General features: G+C 35.2%; 1 protein-coding gene across 6 annotated transcripts; it reads right to left on the bottom strand.

Moving 5' to 3' along the window:
- Window positions 1-24368, bottom strand: LOC145580192 (origin of replication complex subunit 3-like). Of its 6 annotated transcripts, none has more exons than XM_081637587.1 (19): window positions 24209-24368; window positions 23901-23969; window positions 23629-23796; window positions 23010-23184; window positions 22370-22539; window positions 22156-22283; window positions 19959-20232; window positions 19795-19872; window positions 18475-18548; window positions 18292-18382; window positions 17799-17989; window positions 11561-11630; window positions 7918-8003; window positions 2898-2975; window positions 2589-2664; window positions 1588-1715; window positions 923-1090; window positions 447-620; window positions 1-238 (listed from the first exon to the last, which is right to left on the bottom strand). In XM_081637587.1, exons 2-18 carry the CDS (start codon window positions 23958-23960, stop codon window positions 515-517), a joined length of 2121 nt encoding a protein of 706 aa, XP_081493713.1. In that variant the 5' UTR covers window positions 23961-23969; window positions 24209-24368; the 3' UTR covers window positions 1-238; window positions 447-514. The 6 variants fall into 6 exon arrangements, with proteins under 6 accessions (XP_081493713.1, XP_081493714.1, XP_081493715.1 ...); XM_081637588.1 differs by having other exon boundaries at window positions 451-620; XM_081637589.1 differs by having other exon boundaries at window positions 7930-8003.

Raw genomic sequence — 24368 nt, 5'->3', positions numbered from 1 at the left:
TTGGCTTCGAAAAGATGTTAACTTGTCCATTAGTAAATAAAAAAATACATACATATCAATGATATCATAGCATTGTGAAGAGTTAACTTTCTTACAAGCAATAATAGACGAACCAGCAAGGTTCAACCCCCTAACAAAGATCGGCTTCACTTGATAATTTAGCTGTGGCAGGAAGGTCTTCTTAGCACATCTCTTTCTCTTAATTATAAGTGAAGTACAAACAAAAGCATCAGTGAGCCTGCAGATTTTGATTGATGTAAAATTACAAAAAGGGGAGGATAAACAAAGCATGGAGAAAATAGAGACAACAACAAAGCCTTAATCCCAAAATGATTTGGGATCGGCTAACATGGATCGTCATAAGGAACCACAATATAAAGAAAGTGGCCAGTATATAGGGTACCACAATTTGTCACTATGGAGAAAATAGAGACAGAGTAAAATACCTACAAGATTGGAATTCATGCCAAAGATGCAAGATGATGCACATATAGTAAAGCCTTCATGATTCTTGTTACAGTCCAAAGGCAACTCTTTGCACAAAATCTGGACGCCTCTTTGTAGGCATTCGTAGTAGTCCAGTGACCTGGAGCTCTGAAACTGCCTTGCAGAAACGTGCTCTTTTGAAAACAAGGTTAAGGATTTCAAGTCAGAATCATTTCAATTTACTGGGATAATTTTCAGTGGGACTTCTTAGAGGCAGTAAGCACAAGACATTGAGATTAATTTAAATAAAATGGAATTCAATACCAGGCTAGAAGAAGAAATTTGAAAGAATTGAAACTACATTATAAGCAATATCACAATTATAGTTCACCAAAGCACCCAAAGGACAAAAGACTTGAGTATTCCATCTTAAAGCACCATCAACATAAGTAATAATATTGATAATTAAATTACAAATAAAGAAATCAAAGGATACTGAATTGCTGCTTCACTGAGGTTATTAATATCCTTCTTTTTCTTAGGAGTTGAAGAATGCTTTGACTTACTCCTAGCTTTTGTAGGTGGAGTTACAAGAATTGCCTTGAAAGATTGGAACCAATCATGAACATTAATGATATCACCATGCTCTTGAGCCAGAACATATCTTCACAAGAGAAAAAAAATATATTTCATTTAATTTTTTATTAGTAAATAAAGAAACTTTCATACTCTTAGAAATGACATGAACAACCGTTATGTCATCAAGCCCAAATTCACACTCTAAAATGATGTACTTCACCTATTGAAAATTTGAGACAGCAAGAGGTAACACAAAAGACTGTAACTTCACCTAATTTAACCAGCTTAGCAAAGCCTTAAACAGATTCCATGTTGTACAATCAATGCCTTACCTCAGACATACAAAAGATTGTTTCTAATAATAATTATGAAAAAGAAAAAGAAAAGCAAAAAAAATATAGCATACACAAGGAAACACGCTCAATAAAAGCAGTAGATCAAGAGCAGCACTAATAATTGGATTACTAGCAGAAATTAAAGAGGAAGGAAATAAGAGAAAATATTACATTAGCACGCCAGTATAAAAACGAGACAGAAACAGTAACTTAATGTCAGTATTGAATATAAGTCAAAACTACTTACAATATTGAAGTGTCATGAAGTGATGGCAGCAATCTGCTTCCCCTAGTGCTGCAACAGTTGCAGTGCAAATATTTATGGAACTCCAGCAGATCAGCTTGAATTCTTCTTCTAGGATCTCCCAGCAAGGCCTAGCACAGATGAAAATATAATGCTTAGGCAACTATGATAATAACAAATAGTTGTACACAAAGAATTACCTATCGATTGTCAACAGCCATTATTCCTTGATCAGTCTAGAAAAAGATCAAATTGCTGCCCATAACAAAAATTAAAGTCCTATCCACTCAAGGGGACGGGCTATATCCCACTATGAACGAAAAGATGCCCAAGCTAGATCCATCATCCAATCCCTTGACTTGAAGGGCGTGTTGGGTATTGCTTCTTTAATCACAGCAGCAATAACATCACAGTAGAAAAAAGTCTATTTTAGAAATTATGTCTTTTTTCAATACTCTTTTCTAGAATATCTGTTGCTCTCCTATTGCTAATTCCCCAGAGCTGCCCACAGATTAGCTACCAGGCATCGATCACAACATTACTTAACAGCAAAAAACCCTCAATTGAACAATTATATTTCTCCACAAAAGAACCCAAGGGGTCACCTTCTGCACAATGAAAGAGAATTCATGGAAGAGATGGGCATGAGAAAGTTATGGAAAGAGAGACGGAGTGACATATATCAAAGGTTCAAAGAAGACAATAAAACATAACATGTGCCTGATGACTTCCTCCATGAGATTAATCTCCATCATGTATATGAGCTAAAAAATTAAAAGCATAGTTAAGCGCAAATGTCCAAGGGTATTAAGGATGTGAAGTTATGAGCTTTGATGGAATAGATAAGACTTAGAAGCCCTTAGGATGACAAGACTTCATTAACCAGAAATAGCCCCAACTTCTATATTTGCATCATACATTTACAAAGTCAACATTTCCCTACAGGGAACCTGCAAACATAGAATCCTTTTGGCAAGCATAAATAATAAAAATAAAATACTTACTGTTTGAAGCTTGTCAACTATCTTAAAGCACAAGATTTCATGAAACGGAAAACTCTCAATGGGCTTCATCTGATCTCTGTGCAAACAAACATTTTTTCTAGGAATGTTAGTTTAGTTACACAAAAACCTACCAAAGATATATTTGTCAATCAATTACCAATTAAGACAGCGAGAAGAGGAGTAAATTAAAGATTATCAAACAAATAGCACTTATAAAAAGCTAAGTTTTTCAGATTAAACTTCACCAACTAATACAGAAGCAAACATATAAGACAAGGAAATAAACCCTAGAAAGATGATGATCATTACCGAAGCATCCATTCAATCAATGCAACAGCTTTACTGTTCCATAGTTTTGGATCTTTAGGTGCATCTGATTTTTGGGACCTGAAAAACAGATTATACAGAAAATTATGGCTCTTGACAATGGAAAGGATAATGGAACAGCTTTACTGTTCCAGATTAATATACTTTAATATGCTAGTGCCTAATGCCTCCAATATCCTAATATGAAAATAATTAGATGCAAACGGCCACCTAAATAAACAATGTAATAAACTATGAGCAACTGCTCAAAAAAGTAAGAACAGTTAAAATATAACGACCAAAGCCTTATTCCCAAAAAGATGGGATCGGCTGCATGAACCAAGAATATATCTCATGTAGTCATCCACAAATACTCTTCATTACTTCTATCTAATGTTACATACTCTTGCATATCCATTTTCTTCAAAGCATTTTTAACTTCCTTCATCAATCATCTTTGGTCTCCCTTGGCTTCTTTTGAAATCTATATTATCCCAACCTCCCACCCACAGATTTGCCAGTGCATCCTCATTTCAGCATGTCAGAAGCCCAAACCAGACTGATTCTCTTGCATATCCATTTTCTTCAAATCTTTGGTCTCCTTTGGCTTCTTTTGAAATATTTATCATCCCATCCTTCCATCAATTATGTCGACGTGTCACGTGCCCAAACCAAAGTAATTGGTTCTCCTTCATCTTATCCTCGATATTCGTAAATCCAACTTTCCCTGAATATATACGATTTTACATCTATCCCTCATCTCAGGAATCAAATTTAATATAAGCATTGCCGGTTCCAAGCTCATATAGAGGATTGTGGTAGATTTGTGACTACCACAAACTCTATCACATCAATGATAATGAAATAATTACATTAAGATTAAAACAACAAGCACCTGACAACATGCCTCACTAAGCATGTTCACATTTTCCTTTTTAGTGACCGATTTTCACACTATTATGATGCAGAAATTTGTTTTCACCAACTGGAAAACAAGCTCCTATAAATACTTCAAAGATAGGATGATGTATAAATAAGACATGTTATTCAGGATGAATTATATAAATAACAATGATTTAAATGTCATATTGGAGTCGGTGATCTACTCTCTCTCACACATTTTCCTTTAAAGTGACCAATTATGATGCAGAAATTTGTTTTCACCAACTGGAAAACAAGCTCTTATCAATACTTCATAGATAGGATGATGTATAAATAAGACATGTTATTCAGGATAAATTATATAAATAACAATGATTCAAATGTAATATTGAAGTCGGTGATCTACTCTCTCACATTTTCCTTTTTAGTGACCGATTTTCACACTATTATGATGCAGATATTTGTTTTCACCAACTGGAAAACAAGCTCCTATCAATACTTCAAAGATAGGATGATGTATAAATAAGACATGTTATTCAGGATGAATTATATAAATAACAATGATTCAAATGTCATATTGGAGTCGTTGATCTACTCTCTCTCTTGCCTATTTCCCTTCTCATATGTAAGGGTAGTGGCTTAGTGGAGAATTGAAGAAACATAAGGGGTTATGGCCTTAATTAACATGCAAATCCACATGGATACAACTGCTACATTCTTCTCTCCACAACTGCTTAGTGGATAAATAAAACCAATTCCATACACACACTAGCGACATCAGAAAATTGTTCATAAACCTCACCTCAGATTCACCTAGGTTATGCCAATATGATATATATTAAAGATGCTTATCCTTATCTTGTGTCTATGACGCTATGACACAGGACACAGGGGACTCAAATAAAAGGTGCTCAGACTCATAACTACATCAGATTTATTCAAGGTCATGCTAAAATATTATATATCAAGGATGATTGTCCTATTCTCGAGTCTATGACACTCAGACTCAAGTACACAGGGACTCGAATACAGAGGTCAGATAAAAGGTGCTATCTCAGTGAAAAAGTTGGGCATTTAGTGAGGATGATTACTGACCTCCTCACTACTTTGCCCCTTATAATGAAAATTTCATGTTCCAAGTTGTTTCCTACTTCATTTGAATTTTCATAAATAGAAGTAGGACACTGCTTTCCTCAAGGTACTGCATCACTACTTCAGTGTACTGGCTGCATTGTTCTCTCCCAACCTCTCCTTAGTATCCTGTAATTATACCATTGAATGCCTAGAAAGTGCTGTTTGCTACTCCAATTCATCACAGCTAAGAGCGCAGTAATTCCTTTTGACGAAAGATTCCAACTGTAGCCCTTTTATTTTTTTTTTTTTTTTTTTTTTTTTTTGCTTAGATTCCAAATTTGCGTGAATAAGCAAAGTAGGAGCATATAATTGATGTTACTTGTACAATTTTTAGCAACACAAATGATTTATTTTGTAATAAAATCCCATCTTTACCTTATCGTATTGCTTCAATTCATGGGTTCTGAGCGACACTATTACTTTATAGATTAAGCAAGTACATATTGTGAGGCAAGAGGAAGATGAGGAGATATAGAGCAGAAGGAAGAGGAAATGAAGATATGATGAAGAAGAGTGAGTAGGAGAAAGAAATAAAAGAATGATGGAGGATGTCAATCAATAATTTAATTAATAAATTAAAACAATGCGTTGTACTAAAAAAAAGTCTTATGAAGAAGTACTTGTTTCTCAAAAAGAAAGGAATATATATCCCAGAATACTCCCTCTACATAGATGTACCCAGACAACTTTCGAGCGTCCCAGAAAATTGTGCTCATTTTGTAAATCATTCATATTTTGTCATATGATTTTGGACAATTATACCCTCATCAGCACATTATAATATCATGCATGCCCCATCTTTCTTCACAAAAATCCATGTCATAACTATTAGAGGAGATGAGTTATTTTTGGCTTTTCGCTCTTTTCACTGGGAAAAATAAAAAATCGCATATTTTTTCCTTGTTCATCAATGCTGATTTTATTTTTCGTATCACAAAAATAAATAAAAAATTTGCAGGGCCAAAAAGGACATGAGAATGCACTAAAATCTTGGAATCTCCCTATTCCTTAATTTCCCTGAAAAACTCAAAACAAGCACAACTTTTTGGGATAGAGGGAGTAGTATTTACATTAAATGAAAGAGAAAGTGAAACCCTAACCTTTAGTAGAGACTAGCAGGGTAGCAGGGGAGATAACAAATAACAAGTCATGGGTCATTGCCTTTTATAGAAATAGAAGGGGCCAAACAAATAAAAACAGAAAAGGGGACACTATTTATGCAATGAATGGAGTATATACTACCTCCTTTTTATTTTTGTTCAACTCGCTTTCCAATTAGGTCCTATTTCCAAATCGAATCCATTTCTTTTCATTTTGTCAAGGGCCAAACAAACAAAAAAGAAAAGGGGACACTTATGGGGACAGATGGAGTACTTACTACCTACTGCTTATATTTTTGTTTTACTCAGTTTTCAATCAAAAACTTTTTTTAAATCAGTTCCACTTTATTCCATTTTGGCAAACCCCGCTTATAGATCCTACCCGACAATAATTACACATTTCCACCCTCTCTTACTTTATCTATCTTTTTTATTCGACTCACCCACCTTTGTATTCCATCTCTCTTACTTTATCCACCAGTATCTTACACCACTAACTTTTTAAAAAACTTTCTTAATCTACGTATCTATAGTGAATTAGTAATAAAAAAAAACAATACAAAAGGAATGAGATTTTTTTTAAAACAAATTTTAGTTATTAACATATTTTACTTCGTTTTATCTTTTAAGTAACACCTTAAGTTTATCAACTCTTTAATTTAGTATCTTAACTCGGATTTTAAACAATTTATGGTGATGTCTTCGGGAAAGCTTTTTTGAAAGGTGGCTTCAATTATACTGGTGTTCATCAGAAGAGAATCAAGCTTCTAAATTATACTTATTTAGTTAGGGAAAATTGGGGAATTTATCAATTTAATTATTTTAAAAATTAAGTCCATATTTTAGTAAATAACTTCATATTGCACTCATTATCACAATGTATATTATTGTTAGGTTAAAATGACTAATTTTTCATCATATTCAATATGTAAACTTAAGGTTCATATGCAAATTAGAATATTTTGAAAGAGGTTATTTTCAAAATTAAGTTCACTTACTTCATATTGAACTAATGTAGGCTAAATTGACGCCTTAATATGTTAAATTGCCTCATCAAACCATCTAAGGACAACCAAAAATGGGATAATGAGAACTAAAGAGGATGAACATGATAAATAAAGAGGGAGAATGTAACAACTCAAAAAGTGTTAGTAAAATTGATTAAAAAAAAAAAAACAATCAGTTAGTAGGTCCCACATTTGGAAGGAATTCGAGTTAAGGAAGTGAAATCAAATAACTTGATAAACTTAAGGTGGTTAAAAAAACAAAAAAACACTTTACATGGTAGTAAAAGCCAAAGCGTGGTATTTAAGAAATTAAGAGGCAGTAAATATAAAAAATAAAATAAAAAATATTGTTTTCTAACACAGTTGGTAATTTGAAAGGTACTTAATAAAAGAAGGAAAAATAAAAGGAAGGTCCCACCAAACAAGTTTAAAGCATACTCTCCTACCACATCAAACCTCCTACTTATCCACAAATGACCTCTTTCTCTCTCTCTCTCGCAATCAATGACCAACCACGCACAAGCAACAATGGAATTACGAGGAAGGTTGCCCCCTTCGGGCAAGTAATACCCTTTAAAGTTTCATCCAGTCCATTGCCTTGCTTATGAAATCTAAGGTTTTGGAATATAAACTCTAGATCTAGTACACGTGTAGTGTTGAATACTTTTTTCAATTCAGTTTGATAATTATCTCTAGGATGAATTATTTTCTCCCTTATAGGTCCTATATTCGGTTTCCACAACTGGTCAGGCCATGTTGACAACAGTACAGCTGAGAAACTGGCAAAGTCTACCTATCAGAGGTTTGAGCCACCTAATAAAGCTGTTAAACATTATCAGAAAAATAGGAGGAACGGAGAAGCTCAGTTAACAACAGCATAGACTAAAGACAGAATCTTACGAGGAATCATACATCAAATCGCTTCCTGAGCTCTTGCTATCTGCAGACTTCATCATAACTTGCAGCTCCTTGACTTTATCGCCAATCTATGATATTAAAATGATTCATGGAGATGGCTGAATCAGCTACAATATTAAAGCTCGAAATTATAGCAAGTGAACATTTAGTATATTTTATAAGTAAGAAAGCATATATAAAGCATCCATAAAAGAATTGTCACACACATGTCAAAACATTATACAGAAAGACATTAGAAAACAGAGGCTGATTCATCAAATATCAGTTGGGCAGACTGCAAACTTACAAATAAATAAACAAAAATTCCATGATAGAATGAGGCTATCCAATATATAACTGGAATCATAGTACGAAAATGTGGTTTCGGTCACGATCGCGGAAACGGTCGTGTGATTCGGTAACGGAATTGATGCGTTGATCGCGGATCGTATCGCGGTTGTCGCGTAAAAAATTATATTTAAGTTTTAAACTCTGTATTTTTACAATGGTTTTTCTCTTAAATTTTGAAAATCTTATATTTTTTATACCAAATATACCACTATATTTCCCTTTTTACTATTATGTATTCTTATACCCCTCTTTATATTTTAAAATTAAAATCCTTTTTTTAGTGTGGGGCCCTGGTGCATTGAAAAAAAGGGAAGAGAAGGGGTGGGGGTCACGTGGGATGTGAAATAAGAAAAAAGCAGAAGGAAAGAGAACAGTGGGGCCAGGTCAATTTGAAAAGAGGATAAAAAGTGATGTTTGATAACTAGTTGAACCCCATTTTATTTAAAAAGAACTCGACTTTTATGGAGAATTCAGATCCCTCACCGAAAAAAATGTCAAGAGAGCTTAAAACTGGGTGTTTTTTCTTCGAATATTCGCTGGTAACGTTTGATGCGGCCGAATTTCACTTTAAAACGGCCGTACCGGCCGAAATCGCGGAGTATTGTAAAGTAGCGTGCTGTACCGGTAAATATCGGAACGGCAGCTTCAAAATCCGTTACGTCTCGGGTGATTCGTGACATAACGGCCGAGTTTTTATACCATGACTGGAATATGAGCATATCTCAAGCCTTAAGGTTAGGAAAAATGACAATTTGGAATGCTACGTACAGCGCCTATACTTTATTTGACGCACCTACTAAATTATATTTACAAAATTGACTAAAGCAGTGGAAGAAAAAAACGTCATGCTTGTCAGGCAGCTTGATTAGAATGGATGTTTGAAGGTATACTTCATTACAAGAAAAGATTGATACTTTTATGGAAAATGAGAAACCTTTCTTCCTTGTTAGTTCATTCTATCTTCACACAGCAAAGTACCTAAAGTTGGACCGTCCCAAGTGAAGAGTAATTTACAAAGTCAATATTAGACACATCTAGTAAGGAGAAGGAATCAAAAGCTTGTCAAAAAAATAAAATTTCTCTCCTCTCTCCTCTCTCCTCCTTCCTCTATCCAAAACCCTAGCCTCCATTGTTGAACTTTGAAGCGGCTTCCATCGGTTTTAACCGGTAGAAAGCCCCAATCCTTGTTTCTTTAAAGTTTTTTTAGGTTTATAATAATGCTTCCTCCTTTAATCCTTTTAGGAGGAACTTGTCTGCCCCTTTCAAGGGTTGATGACAAGGGTTTTTCGACCTCCTTTGAAAGACAAGGTTCATCTCCTCTTTTCGAGGGAGAAATTTCTTAGTTTTGAATCCATAATATTAGATCTAATGGATTGTCATGAAATTATTTCGTTGGTGAAAAAGTTATAAAACATCCTCACGGCTACAGAGCATTGTTAGATTGTCTCTCCAACAAGGCTGTATTTTCAAGCGATATAAGCGAGAGATGTTCCACAGTGCAAGATCTACTCGATGATCTTGGTTTTAATGAAGGAAAATTTTATTTGATTCAATATCTTATGTATTTGTTAACGTCGAATCTCTATTGTAGATGTCGTATGACTTTTAATTAATGAAATATTTTTGCTATTCAAAAAAAAGTAAGGAGAAGGAAAATACACAAACTGACAATTGATAAATCTGCACAAAGACAGCTGGTTAACCTAACAAGTAAAATAAGTGAACCACCCATTGCAGTCAATTAAAGCCCAGAGAATCAATTTTTTTAGCAAACTGGATGTGTTTGATGAGTGTGAATAGCTTTAGAAAAGAAGACAGGATCCAACTTTGGTTCACAACTTGGTGACATTATATGCAACGAACTATGAGGTGCAGCCTTAAGGTATCATCACTTATGAAAGGAGGCACAAAAAAAGGAAGGCAGACTGTTGGGGCAAGAGGAGTGGAGCAGCAGCAGCACATCAATTTCAGTGGGCAGTCACTTAGCAACAAATGACTGCTGCAGGGGTTAGGTGTACCTGTGCCAGACCTTGGCTTTTTGTGCTCGCCTAGCTGGCCTTTTTGCTGATTGTAATTAGCTGTGTACATATATAAAAAGGGGGAGTAGGGATTGGCTTAGTCAGCTATTTTTTTGTGGTAATTGAATCCTGGACAGTTGTGACCTGAAGTCACCTTGGAGAGTGGTGACAAGCCACCGTTTGTAAGAAAGTTTCCATCTTTATCAATCAAAAAGCAGCCCATTTTCCCTTACTTTTCTTATTGTTTTTTCTTTTTTTATTTGTTCTTCCATTTAGTTGTGAAATATTGAGTGAAAGTAGTAGCAGTTCGTTACATTATCTTACACACTTTCCATCAACATGGATACAGAGGCCGTCTTTCTCCTGTTTTTCAACAAGTTTTTGTTAAAGAATTTTATTCCTTTGATAAACTATACTCGGGATATTTTCAGCAAACAATTATTTAAGATCACATAGATCATCCATTCTAAACTTTACAAAACCAAAATAAGAATATATGTAGAATGGAGCAACACCACATCAAGACAAAAGGGAGAAAGATTTTACTCAAGTACATAATCTTATCACATTGTAACTCCAATATATTAGATGGATACCTAAAGCCAAAAGGAGAATTAAAAAGACGAGAATGGAAATTTAGGAGACCTAAATGACACTTTCGCTGCCTAAGCTCCAATCTCTTAAACAAACTTCCAAGCAAGAGATCAGAGTTTCGCATATTTGATATCTTAAAGCTTAACTGCTTAAATAATAATTCAAGATATCTCAAGCAAAAAATTCAGATCTCTGACAAGTCTGATAGAGAATTAGAGATAAAAGACCTCAGTATCTTTTCAGATCTTCCAACTTAAGAATAGTATGTAGTAACAGAAGCTTTGGACAAATTTTAAGAACGACCAATAGCAACATAACGGAAAATTTTAAATTGCTAATGATGCTGATTATATTGTAAAATTATGACTATAAAACATGATATTACACCAAGTCTTCTCACTGGAAAAATATCAAACACTAATTTTTAGCAAAACTCTCTACCTTTATACATTTCTCATTGGTTTATTTATTAAATGAGCGTGATGACAATCATCAGAAAAACCCCACCCTTTCTTTTCTGAGAAGTGTGGAGGGAAACATCCGAAAACTGGGCATACAACAAGGTCAAAAGATGACAAACAGCATATACAGTCTAAGTTAACCAACACATTTGTGCATCACACAGTTATAGTTTCCCATTATATATTCAATCAGCAACAGCCAATAATAAGTCATAATCATACCTCGAATACGCCATCAGCATGTCTCTCCCAGTTATTAAGCAATTCAAATAATGCTGCTGGTGAAAGATCCCTGGTCAAACACATGTTTATTTATCCAGTAAGGAAACCAAAATGAAGTAAGTATCTCTATAGCAAAATTAGAACAAAAGATTATTATATATTAATAAGAGTAATTACTCAAAAAGAAAAAAAAAAGTTCAGAACCAGTAAAGTATGTCATGGTTGTGAGTGTGTAGCGGAAGCAGAGATGTACAAATTGTAATGCGATAATAGGAAGATAATAAAGGCAAGATGAATAATAAAGAGGGAAACAATATTTAACATGTGAAAAATCCTCCAAAAAGGCCAAAAAAACCAAATGGTGAGTAATACAATAATAATAATAACTCTCACTATGACTCACAGACTGAAGGGGATAGTAGATAAGGAGATAGTGTGTATAAGAGCATCTCCAGTCTTTATAATTCTTAGAGAGCCAATTGACTATAAATAATCTCTACAAGCCAAAATATTGGGGAACACTCATAGAGTGTATTTGAGGATTGGAGCCCTGGAGGAACATTAGAGTATGTAGGTGGATTGCATGCTCCCAAATGATGCCTAGCATACCATATTTTTAATTGACGTATGGTGGTGGAAGGTCTGTAGGGGAAGAAACATCTACACATGCATGCTCCTTGTATTTCTAGGGGTGAACAAAACCGGGTACCCGGTTGAAAACATCGAAACCAGTCCCAGAACTGGTTAGTACCGGGTCCAACATTATTGGAACCGGTCCCGGAACCAGTGGAGCTGGTTCCAATACTGGGTACCTGGTACTTTAAAAATTGTTTAAAATCCCCTTTAAACTGCCAATAATAATAATAAATAAAATTAATTAGCTATCTATAAATTACATAGCATATCAACAATTTGCAGAGTATAAACTCTTCAATTTGCTCCATCTTTGTTGTTGTTGTTCCATCATCATTAAATTCATCATCAACAACCGATTTTTGCAAAATATGCTCAAAGAATGGTAAAAATAATGATAAAGCTGCTAGCTTAAATTAAATCAAGGCCATATAATAATGTGGAGAATAAATGAAGAGCAAATTAAAGAAAACCAGTGACGTAGAAAGAATGGCTGATGTGTTTAAAAGGATGAAGATGAGAGCATAGAGAATGAAGAAGAGTTAAGATCTAGGGTTTGAGCATGTGAGGTGGCTGAATTTTCAAGTGGGTATAGCTTTTAGAGTTTAAGTGGGCTGGCTATTACAATAAACGCATTAACGCAAAACTAAAAGTCCACCAGATTTACTATGCATGTCCTTAAACTTTAGAACCGGAAACCCACCCGGTACCAATCCAAAAAATCAAGAACTGGAACCGGACCCGATTGGAACCAGTTCCAAGAATTTGGAATTGGATCCAGTTCTGGGTTTGGACCCGGCAGGTTCAAATCAGTTCCGGGTCCGGGACAGGGTACCCACTTTTTCTGCTCTCCGCTATATATTTCCACATAAATCTAGAAGTTTCATTAGAATTCACCGATGCTAGTATATTCCACAATTTTCCGCCAATATATACTAGAATCTCTAGAAACCTTGAGACATGGATAATTGGGCTTATGGATTTGGGCCACATTAAACACAACACAATAGTATGGGCTATGAGCACAACTGGATAAATAATTATTTGAATAGAAATTCCTGCATGAGAATGTATTGTGTACTTGAACATTAGGATTACCTTTATATAGAGAGCTTTAAGGGAAAGGGTGACTTTAATGAGATTGGGTGATTGGACATTCAAGAACAACCATTTGTATACAAGGTTTTTGCAATTACCCAAAAATCCTCGAGAACATTATTTTGATACGCATAAGTAGTAGCTTCTACGTGTGATGAGGTCCAAATAAAAAGCAAATTATCTTAAAGATATGGTATCACCAATCGTAAGAAGAGATTAACTACAAAATTCTAGCACATTGAAGTTATCCAACCTTGTTGAAATTATTGTATAGTAGTCATGTTACATGCTACCACCAACCTTATACAAGCTTGCAATAAAAATAAAAATAAAAAAAAGGGAAAATTTACCAAGAATAACACCACCTTTCACGGTTTCACCAGTCTTCCATTATATGAAATGACCTTCAAATTATTTCAGAATGGAATGATCTTTGTGAAATGTAACCGGTTGGTAACCTATATAATAGGTTACTAGTGACACGTGTCGCAATGTCATTGGTCAATTTTTTTTAACAATTTTTTAAAAAAATACATAAAATCAACGTTACATGGAACGCGGGACGTTTCGGAACTTGGTATAAGAGCGTGGAACGTAGCTTTTAGAGTTCCCGGAACGTATGGTCTTTATTTTAATAGTGTTATTTTAAATTTTTAATTTTATAGATTGATATTTACCGTAAATTAATTACATATTCGATTTTTTTTTTTAAAAAAAAAAGATAAAGCTGGAATTCTGGAAATTGTAATTAATGTATTGCCAATTTCCCATGCTATGCAGCTGTACACAGTATAAAATAAGTTACTGATTACTGTGTAGGCAATTTTTTAAAAAAAAATAGAAAGAAAAGGGGATATGGGGGTCCACAATCTTTATTTATTGCACTAGACTTGTTTATTTACACGTTCCTTCATCTCCCTCCTCCATTGATGAAACTTTTAAAAAGCTTTCAATTATACCCGAAATTATAAACAAATAATAACCCAATTGTAACTCTGCGACTTAGATCTTACTACAATCGGGTTCTCCGTCATCGACGAACCAGATCGCGAACCACCGCGAACTGGAATGCGTCACATCCGCGTTTCAGTACGGACGTTCCGGTACAGGGAACGCTATACCGTCCCGCATTCCAGGTAACAGTGCTTAAAAAAAATTTTAAAATTAAATTAAATTAAATCCTCCCCTGCTAGCATCCACCCCACCGCCGGGAACTCCCTATAATCACCGGCGGCCAAAGAAGGCACCCCTCTTGACCAGACCCACACCCCAACCACACAACTCCTTCCTCTGAACCACCTTCCTCCCACCCTACAACCCTCCTCCCTACAACCGGGTTCTCCATCATCGACGAACCAGATCGCAAACCACCGAGAACCGCAATTTAAATCTTACTAAAATCAGGTTCTCCGTCATCGACGAACCAGATCGTGAACCACCGCGAACTGGAACGCGTCAAATTCGCATTTCGGTACGCACGTTCCGATACAGGGAACGCTATACCGTCCCGCGTTCCAGGTAGCATTGCTTAAAATTTTTTTAAAAATAAAATATAATAAAAAAAACCCTCCCGTGCTAGCATCCACCCCACGACCAAGAACTCCCTATAACCGCCGGCGGCCAGAGCCCCCTAACCAGCGCCGACGGCACCCCTCTTAACCACACCCTACAACCCACACCCCAACCACACAGCTCCTTCCTCTTAACCACCTTCCTCCCACCCTACAACCCTCCTCCCTCCCCTCAAAAACCCTCCTCTCCCCACCAATCGACGCCCAAACCACATCCACTGAACCCATTTCGCACCTTAAAAGATCATCTCCACCCCCTTCCCTCCTTAAACCACCACCCGAAAACTCTAAAACTCCCAAATCAAGTGGTGGTTTTAGGATTCAAAATCCCATCAAAACCCGAGAACTCTACCTTCTCCGCCATTGAAAAAACCTAGAAGATCCTCTCAAAATTCAATGACCCAAGTCAAACGACCCCCCAACAAAAAAAACCCATCTTCACAATCTTCAAATCTTTGCTTACATGCCCTAATTTGTACAAAACATCCCCAAAATGCCTTCTCTTCTGCGATTTGTTTCCTATTGTTCCAAAATTGCACGATAATTTGATCCTTTTCGAATCTAATTACGGTTGTAATCCGACATTTCTAGCTTATATGAGCTATGGTGGAAGGAGGAGCTTGTTGGGAGAGAATTGTTAATCTCTCAAAACATTTCTTGTGCGGGTGGCTCGGTGGCCGCCGGCGATTATGGGGAGGACTCGACGATGGGGTGACTGTCGGGGGAAGGGTTTTTTTTTAATTTCAGTTCTTTCTTTTGTTTAAAAAAAATTTAAGTTTTTTTAAATCATTATTATTAAAGAAAAATGTTAAAATTAAATTAAATTATTTTAACTAATCACACATGTGACACGTTTTTTGTTCCATTTTTGAAAGATGTGTATCAAAGGTCGTTCCATTTTAAAATAATCCAAAGGTTGTTCTATTCTTGAAAGACTGCTAAAAGGTCGTGTTATTCTTGTCAAATTTTCATAAAAAAAAATAATAAGAAAATTAAAAAGGCAAATGCCCAAAATATTTATTCCAACTTCAATATACGACCGTTTTTTTAAATGTTACACTTCTTTTTTTTTTGGCACCTACTCAATTTAAATATTAGTTTTCTCTCCTCTCACGGTCCCCGCTCAAACTACTTCTACTTCTTTATTATTTATTTCCCTCTCACATAACTTACTTTTTCAATAAAATATAACCCCACTATCTTTTCTTATAATTATTTTAATTTCCAAATTACCCTACTACATCTTTTATATTCAAGTCAAATAATTTGCCGACAACTATGTGTCATTCCAAGTGTAATACTTAAATAAACGGAGAGAGTATGATCATTAACCAAATCAATAGTCCCTCCGTCTCATATTACAATGCCTATTTGGGTTATTTCACGGAAATTTAGGAGGATGTTGATTCCTTAAAACTATTGATTGGGATTACATATGTGCATGTGGGGTTAGAGAGATAGAGAAAAAGAAAAAAGAGTTTGAAAATTATTGAAGAGATGGAGAGAGAAAGTGTTGGGGATTGATGTCAAAAGACATCATTAGTACCCAAAAAAAAATAAAAAAATAAAAAAAAAAAAAAAAAGCTGACTACTCATCAAAAAGAGGGTACTATTGTCAAAAAGTACAACCTATAAATAGAAATAGGCTTTTAATTTTGGTTTACCCAAAAAGGAATACACGCTTTGTAATATGAGACGGAGGAAGTACTATTTTTTCAGACTCCTTGCAAATTAACCATAAATGAAAATATATGATTTGAAGTTATTTAATAATATCCTGACAAGTGCCTTAACTTGTAGGATCCGCAGAAAGAGAAATCTTCTAGATCAACTGTGAATCAGTCGTATCAAAAAAAGATCAGCTTTAAACTGCTTGGTATAACAACTTTTCTGGCTCACATATATCACTGTAAAGACAGACTAGTGCAGTAACTTCGCTATAGCTTGAACCCCTAGCTAAGGGAACGCCAATGTTGAAGCAAATAAGTATAACCAGTTTACCACAGCTTGATGTTAAAATAAAGTCATACAACCCAAGTCCACCTAAAGTTCAGGCAAGTATTCAATTTGTCAAGCTCAAGAGTCATGAATCATTAAGACAAAGGAGTTTATTTGAGTTCCAATAGTTGCTGGCTAATTACCACCAATGATTACACAATATAGATCTTGCCATAAGCAGTGATGAAATGTTTGGAAAGATAAGATGTACTAAAGTCAATACTGACAAGACCGAATGCTACTACAGCAGCATGTATCTCACTAATAGCAGAGTTGGGTATAGATTATTGCAGTTTACCGCCTTACTCATTTCCAACTAAGAATTAAAAGGAAGGCTAATCATTATATAATTAAATCACAAAGAAATAAAACCAAAGGGACAATACAAAAAGCCCACACATCAGATGGAGAGGACACAGGTCAGCAAAACACCTAAGCCACAAAAAATTAAAACAATAAGCATCCTGCCCTCAATCAGCATTCAATGCGTCGAAAAGGATTTAATTCATTGAAACCACATTCACAACAACACATACGTAACACTGAACATTACTTTCCTATATCATATGTAGGATTTAATTTACTTCTTATTCCCCCCCCCCTCCCCTCTTCTCACTCCACCCTCAACACAAATTGTATAAGTATAGATACATGTTAGAGGATGATGTTAGAAAAAAAAAAATGAATAACACCAGTTCATTAGGTGAGTTTTGCAGTGTAGTCTACTGTGTTGGGTTCTTAGTACAACACTTCTGTTAAGCTAAGGTACAATTCAGGATTGATGAAAGATAGCCCCCATGAACTCAAATAAACTCACCTATGAGTTCTACATTCACTAGGTTCATTTCTGATGACTAAATAATGCACAAGCTGATGACACATAAATCTTGCAAATCGGTTACCACTTAAATTAATTTTCAGAAAAATATGATACCTACCTTACCTTATTCACTGCTTTAAATATGTAAGGTCTTTTGGGAGAGCCATCATATTGACTAGATAAACACCCATTCCTTAAAGATCTCCCATGCTTATAAAAAGTCCCAGATTTATGAACATCCGGATCAAGGGCATCACAATACAAATCTAACAGCTGCACATTTTGGTGCTTTCCAGCTTCATGTAAGCACTGCAATTAGATCAGTAACATCAAAATCTTTGGTTCCATATTCCCCAATCAGATCAGTAACATCAAAATCTAAATGTGTGAAGCTAAATAGATGGTAAGTATGAGTAAATCCTACTATTAATGCAGAAAGTATAATTAATTAATATTTATAACGAATTGAGGACCCACAAAATCTAGAGCAAATGTATACTCTCGTAAAATTTTAGTCAACAGCCACAATTGAAAACAAGACTATGTTATCGATTTAAACAATATATACAAAACTAATGAAAGAAAACAGAAGGAGAAGCTTGACAGCTCACCTTGACTACTGTGATCCAGCGTTGGTGGAGTCTCTTAAGCTCGCCAATAGCATGGATCAAGTTTTCACTGGTTAGTTCACCAACATCATCACTATAATAAGATGGATGAATTCTTAGTATCAAGAGCAAATAGAAAATGTAGAAAAAAAATTTTAAATAATGGCATCCCTACATAGTACATACCCTCTGCAAGAAAGTTGTGAAGAATGTTTCAACATGATATCCTGAATAAACGCATGTTTCTCTTCCCATATTTCCTACACGTGAGAGAACTCAACAGAAAATGCAACGTTAAGGGTTTCGAAATTCCTAACATAGCATTAATCAACTCCAAGCAACACTAAGGCTAAATACAGTCTAGAATATTTGATCCACATAATAGGCCTCTACAATAGACAAGACAAGATGTCAAGGATGCTTGTAGCCTTGATCAACCATGATCGACAAATAGAGTATCATGCAATACATGCAATTTTTGCTTTTTACAAGATGAACAAGTCAATCAGATGATGATGCATATTAAATAAATACCAAGGATCATGCTAATACTATACAATGCCTATTATTCTTGATCAAAAGTTTATTTAATAAAAACCAAGGTGGTCTTACAAATACACTTTCTAGTTCCTTCTTTTCAAAACATCTCAGCAAAATAAATAAATAAATAATAAACAAGGTAGGCTTACAAAATAAACTTCGGCAAATCATTGACCAACGTTTACAAGTTTATAATGTGGGAACTAAGTTTATAATGTGGGAACTAAGTTTTAAAGTGCACAAGATGCACCCGCAAAAATCCTTGGAGCCTAGGCACAAGGCAAAGAGGCACGCCTCCACTTTATTTATATAATAATATTAAAAAGAATTATGAGAGAAGGTGAAAGGGCCATGTGATCGATACCTAGGATTTTACAAATGGAATTGGGGGATATGGGTTTTCTCTCTCCTTAGTAAATCTGAATGTTGCAAAGTCGCGTGGTGTTTTTCTTTTATTATCTACATCAACAAATGACACTGACAACATAAGGCACAAAGGGAGGGGGGGGGGGGGGGGGGGGGGGGAAGAACCTAGTAAAAGCACGTAGGCACCGCCTTTCGTAGATCATTGCGCCTGGAAGAGCTAAGGTTCCAGCTCTCACACCTTGCACCTAGGGGGTGTCTAAGCCGCACTTTTAAATTAAGTGTGGTTATTGAATGTATTACAATATTCTGAAATGAAAGAAATATAATTTCACAAGATAAGCCAGTTGAATAATAGTGGCAAAGAAAAAATTGTATATTATGTGATTAAAGCAGCAACAAAAAACATGACTTTTTTTTGCTTTGCAAGACGATCTTTTGCATGAATTTCTTCAATAATATGATCATTTGTGGACCAAAACAGTCCAGAAGAAAATAAACAAGACAGTTATCAATATCATCAGAAAAATGAGCAGATTATCATACATGCAGTAATATGAGGTGAAAAAAAATTTAGAATATTGGAGTGGGTAGAAACCAAACCTGAAAATCATCTTCAGCATCTAAGTCTTTTAGCAAGAAGCTTAAAGGCTCGGACGAGAAAAGTAGCATACAAGATATCTAGGAAGGAGAGAAAAAGGGCAATCATTAAAACACACAATGTAAAACTTCAACTTAATAAGCTGCATTGGAATTAGGTGTTGTACCTTTAAAGATCTGATAAAAGAAGTCAAGGTACCATCATGTTTCAAAAAATAATCTTTCATAAAAACAGCCACCTTGTGGCCAACATTAAACCTTGAACAAGGCCTTAAGAGAACAGCTTCAGCAATAGCATCCATTCTTTGAGCTGGAGATCCCAAGACAAATTTACAAGTGCGTAGACACAATAATGCATTTGAAGATAGCAAATTTTCTGGCGAATAAAGCGTCGTTGCGACCCCCATTACTACGATGACTGGTATTTTAACCACCCATTTGCTGGAAAAAAAAATGAGCAAGACTTAGAAACTTAGGTCCAATGGAAGCAAAAAATTAAGTAATTGAATACCAAAGTGAAAGAAGCATCTAATCATCATTTATATAAGACCAAAAATAATTAATTTCTAGAAAGAAAAAAGACCAGCATAGAGGGAAAATGAGTTGATACGTTCACGAACTACTCGCGAACAATCTCAATCAAAACTCGATTATAACTCAATTGTTAAGGTAATAAACAAACTTGAATAAAACTCTTATGCTTGTTAAGTAAATGAGTCAAGCTTGAAAAACTTCTTTTCGACTCATTAATGTTCTCTCCCTTATAGTCCCCTTTCATCCATCCCCATCCTTACAAGCCCACCATGAAAGCACCAACCCACCACCAACAACAAAATTACCACTAGTGTCCAACTCCAACGACTTAATGAGATGTCACTTACTCTATCTCCTCCAAATCTGACCCATTCACCTTTCTCGTCCAACGTTTCAATCTCCTCCACTCCATCCATCCCCATCCTTACAAGCCCACCATGAGAGCACCAACCCACCACCAACAACAAAATTACCCCTAGTGTCCAACTCCAACGACTTAATGAGATGTCACTTACTCTACCTCCTCCAAATTTGACCCATTCACCTTTTTCATCCAACGTTTCAATCTCATCCACTCCAATGAGTAGTGGCTTTGTGGGCTTGAATAGTCTCATCTCTCTCATTGCCTTTTGTTAAAATAGTAATATAAACAAGATTGATTCGTGTAGACGGTGGGTTTGGACATTTAAGTGTTGCACAAACTATATACTCTCTCTGTATTTTATTACATGCTCCACTTCTATTTTGTGGTCGTATTTATTACTTGCTCTATTTCTTTTTTTGGAAACATAAAACATTATTTTACTATTTTCCTCCCCACGAGTGGTCCCCTCATATCATATTTTAATATTTTTCATATTCTTTCTCCTCCCCACTTATACTCACTTTTTCTTTATAAGATTTTTTTTTATTATTCAGCCAACCCCACTTCCATCACACTTTATTACTTTCCACTATTGCTCCTAAAACTCCACGGATGGAGAAATGGAGCAAGTAATAAATTACGAAGGGAGTAGTAGATTCTTGTTGTAGGCTTGGTTAAGCTCAATTTGTTAGGGTTATGAGTTTTGGTTTGTGATGATGGTCAATTTGGGTAGGCTCATTTGTGATGGTGGTGGTTTTTGTTTTGTGATGATTAAGTTTAGGTGGATGGTGGATGTGGTTTTAGGTGAGTTCAAGCAGTAACAGCAGTTGTTTTTTGGGTCAAGTGAACTTTAGTAGTGATTTTATAAAGGTGCTGGGTGTGCATGGCGGTCTAAGCAAGGGTGGCAGCAATAACTACTGGTGGCATGTTGTCAACTCCTCAATTAAACCCCACATGGACTCTCTAACTATTTGTTTTAGTTCCATGGCTCTTTTGTAATTTACCAGTTACAACACCTACAAGACATTTCTTAAAAGTCGTACCATTTAGAAATGGAACTATAACGAAAAAACAAAGGAATAATTCTTATGAACCTTAGCTCCAACAAACTAAAAATGAGCCTGACTCAGTTCATTTGCAACTCACCAACATGAAGCAACAAATATTTCAGCTTGATTGCTTTGTTTGATTAACAAAAAATTAATATCTGGACTTGACCGGTATTCGCCACTGGCCAATAACTATTAAGAAACAAATTTGGAGGACATCATGGATTAACAGTAAACATGTTTTGGTATAAAGCTAGCTATGATAATAGACTGCAGACATTGCTTCAGAATGCAACTGTTACGCATTGATTGGCTTTTGAAACTGTGAAAAATGAAATTTCCTCGGATTCGTTAAAAGTGAATGAAATTATATCTTCTTCTATCTTCCCAACAAAGGATGGGCAACAGCTTAAATACCTTAACATCAAAATAAAATTGGACAAGACGGAAGCACAGCATCTCTCCATGTCCTCAATGATTATGACTACTGGTGTAGACTCCCTTTGTCCACAGTACCATGATGCCAGAATGGACATATCAGCATCCTGCTCAGAAAATACAAAAGTAACTCTTAAAGGTAGATTAAGGCTAGAGAATCTTTTGCAGCATGCATATAATACAATGTACTTACATCCAGTGCAACCTTCAGGAACTTTCTCAATAAGCAAGTCAAACAACCACCAATCCCATTCTTAGCTGAGAAGTCCAGTGATGACATATTAGCTACATGGCAGCCACCAGACTTCAAGTGATTGCCAAGTTCTTCAAAGGTAAGTTGATCATCAACAAACTCCATATTTTCTGCACACAACATATAAAATTTCCTTGTTGTAAACTTTGAATTATTTAAATTATTATGTTGTAGTCACTTGTCAGTTACTTGATAGTCATACTCATAGTAGTATATAATTACAAAGGCATCACTATATATGATAATCTTATTAAAATTCATAGAGAGAGTTTGGAAATCACAAAAGCTCCACACCTCTATCTTTTTGAGAAAACAATCCAATATTCAAGTATACATCTAACAATAATAGACCTCCCATTTTAAAGTATACAATCTACTTTAAGCAGGTTATTCCTCTCTAATATTTATACTAAATTAATCCCCTACACTCAAGCATCCAATTTATTCTCTCTACATGTTCTCTCTCCAGGCCACTTGCTACTTAATAATTTAAGAAAAGTAGTATCCTGTATGAACTACAGAAACTTGTACAGATGTAACACCGTGTTAGCACAAATAAAGACTTGGGTAGAGTAGTTACTGGTATATACGAGCCCAGTGTAGATTTGTTTCGACAAGGCATCAAGGGCTATAGGATATGGATGAGTGGTTTCAGCATAGCCTGGTTCCCCACATGATCTCACTGCTTTAAATGATTGATGAACCCAAGAACTCACTTCATTAAATATGCTTAAGTTGATTTCCTTGAGGACACCCTGTAAAAAAAATTAAAAAAAAAAAAAAAAAAAAAAAAAAGAAAGGTTAAGGAAGAATACCAATTTAGCATGAAGAAAGGTTGCATAAATTATTTCAAAATATTTATACATAAAATTACAATCAAGGAAATCCAAATTTTAAAATTTCAGCCTGCTTACTCCTATAGTGCAATTTAAATGAAAGGCATACCTCCTCTGTTCTTTCCTAATCGTAACATTAGGATATTTAAACTATACATAATTAACTTTGACACATTATTTACTAACACCATATCATTCCCCCATTTTATTTCCATTAAGATTCAAGTACATTCATAGTCTGTCTCCTATCCTAGTTCTAATCCAAACAAACACCTTAGGAAAGTGTAAGATGTCCAGCAAATTCTCTAAAACAATAACTATAAATTATACATATACATTCATTAAAAGGGGTGTGATAACTACCTTGATGGTGGTGTCAATGTTGGACCACACATAATGAAAAGCACTAATTCTCAAATTATATGGATAACGATCATCAAACTCATTCACAGCTTCTTCATTTAATTTCCTCTTGGATTTCGGCCGCGACAAAGAAGAAGAAGAACAACCCCTGTGAAGAACAAAGAAAGGCTATCCGTATCGAAAGGAATATACCAATTAGTATATCGCTTTAATTTTTAACCAGTTTCACTATTGAAAATACATAATTCAACAAAGAAAACAAATGGGATTACCTGAATATTGTTTTCTGGATTATTATTATCAGGCCCGTCCAAAACGAGGTCTGAATTCATAGTTGAATCCTAAGATTGAAGGATTGTGCAATACATTAGCAACCAAATTTGATTCAATTATCTCGAAAAATCACATAATTTTAGGCTCATATCTTCTTTTATAATGATGGTTTCATAATCTTAGAATTTAGAAGCAATAGTTGAGATTTTCGAACCCTACACTTAATACACTGACAATTAAACTAAATAAGATTAGATGAAAGATAAACCCATTGTGAAATTGTTTACAAAAAGAAGAAACAACTAACCAGAGAAGCTGCTTCAATGGGGATTACAAGTATTAGACGGCACCGTACGCTTCAATGGAGCACTTGAACTGTGCATCACTAGGGAACGTTGAGTGCGCTTCAACGGATATAACTGAGAGAGTGGGGGAACAGGAGGAGGAGGTAAGGGCGTAGGGGGACG

This window comes from Chenopodium album, chromosome 14 (assembly GCF_948465745.1).
Source record: "Chenopodium album chromosome 14, dcCheAlbu1.1, whole genome shotgun sequence".
Lineage (NCBI taxonomy): Eukaryota > Viridiplantae > Streptophyta > Magnoliopsida > Caryophyllales > Amaranthaceae > Chenopodium > Chenopodium album.
Note: the sequence above shows the minus strand (reverse complement) of the source record. Positions and strands in the feature narration are given on the sequence as shown.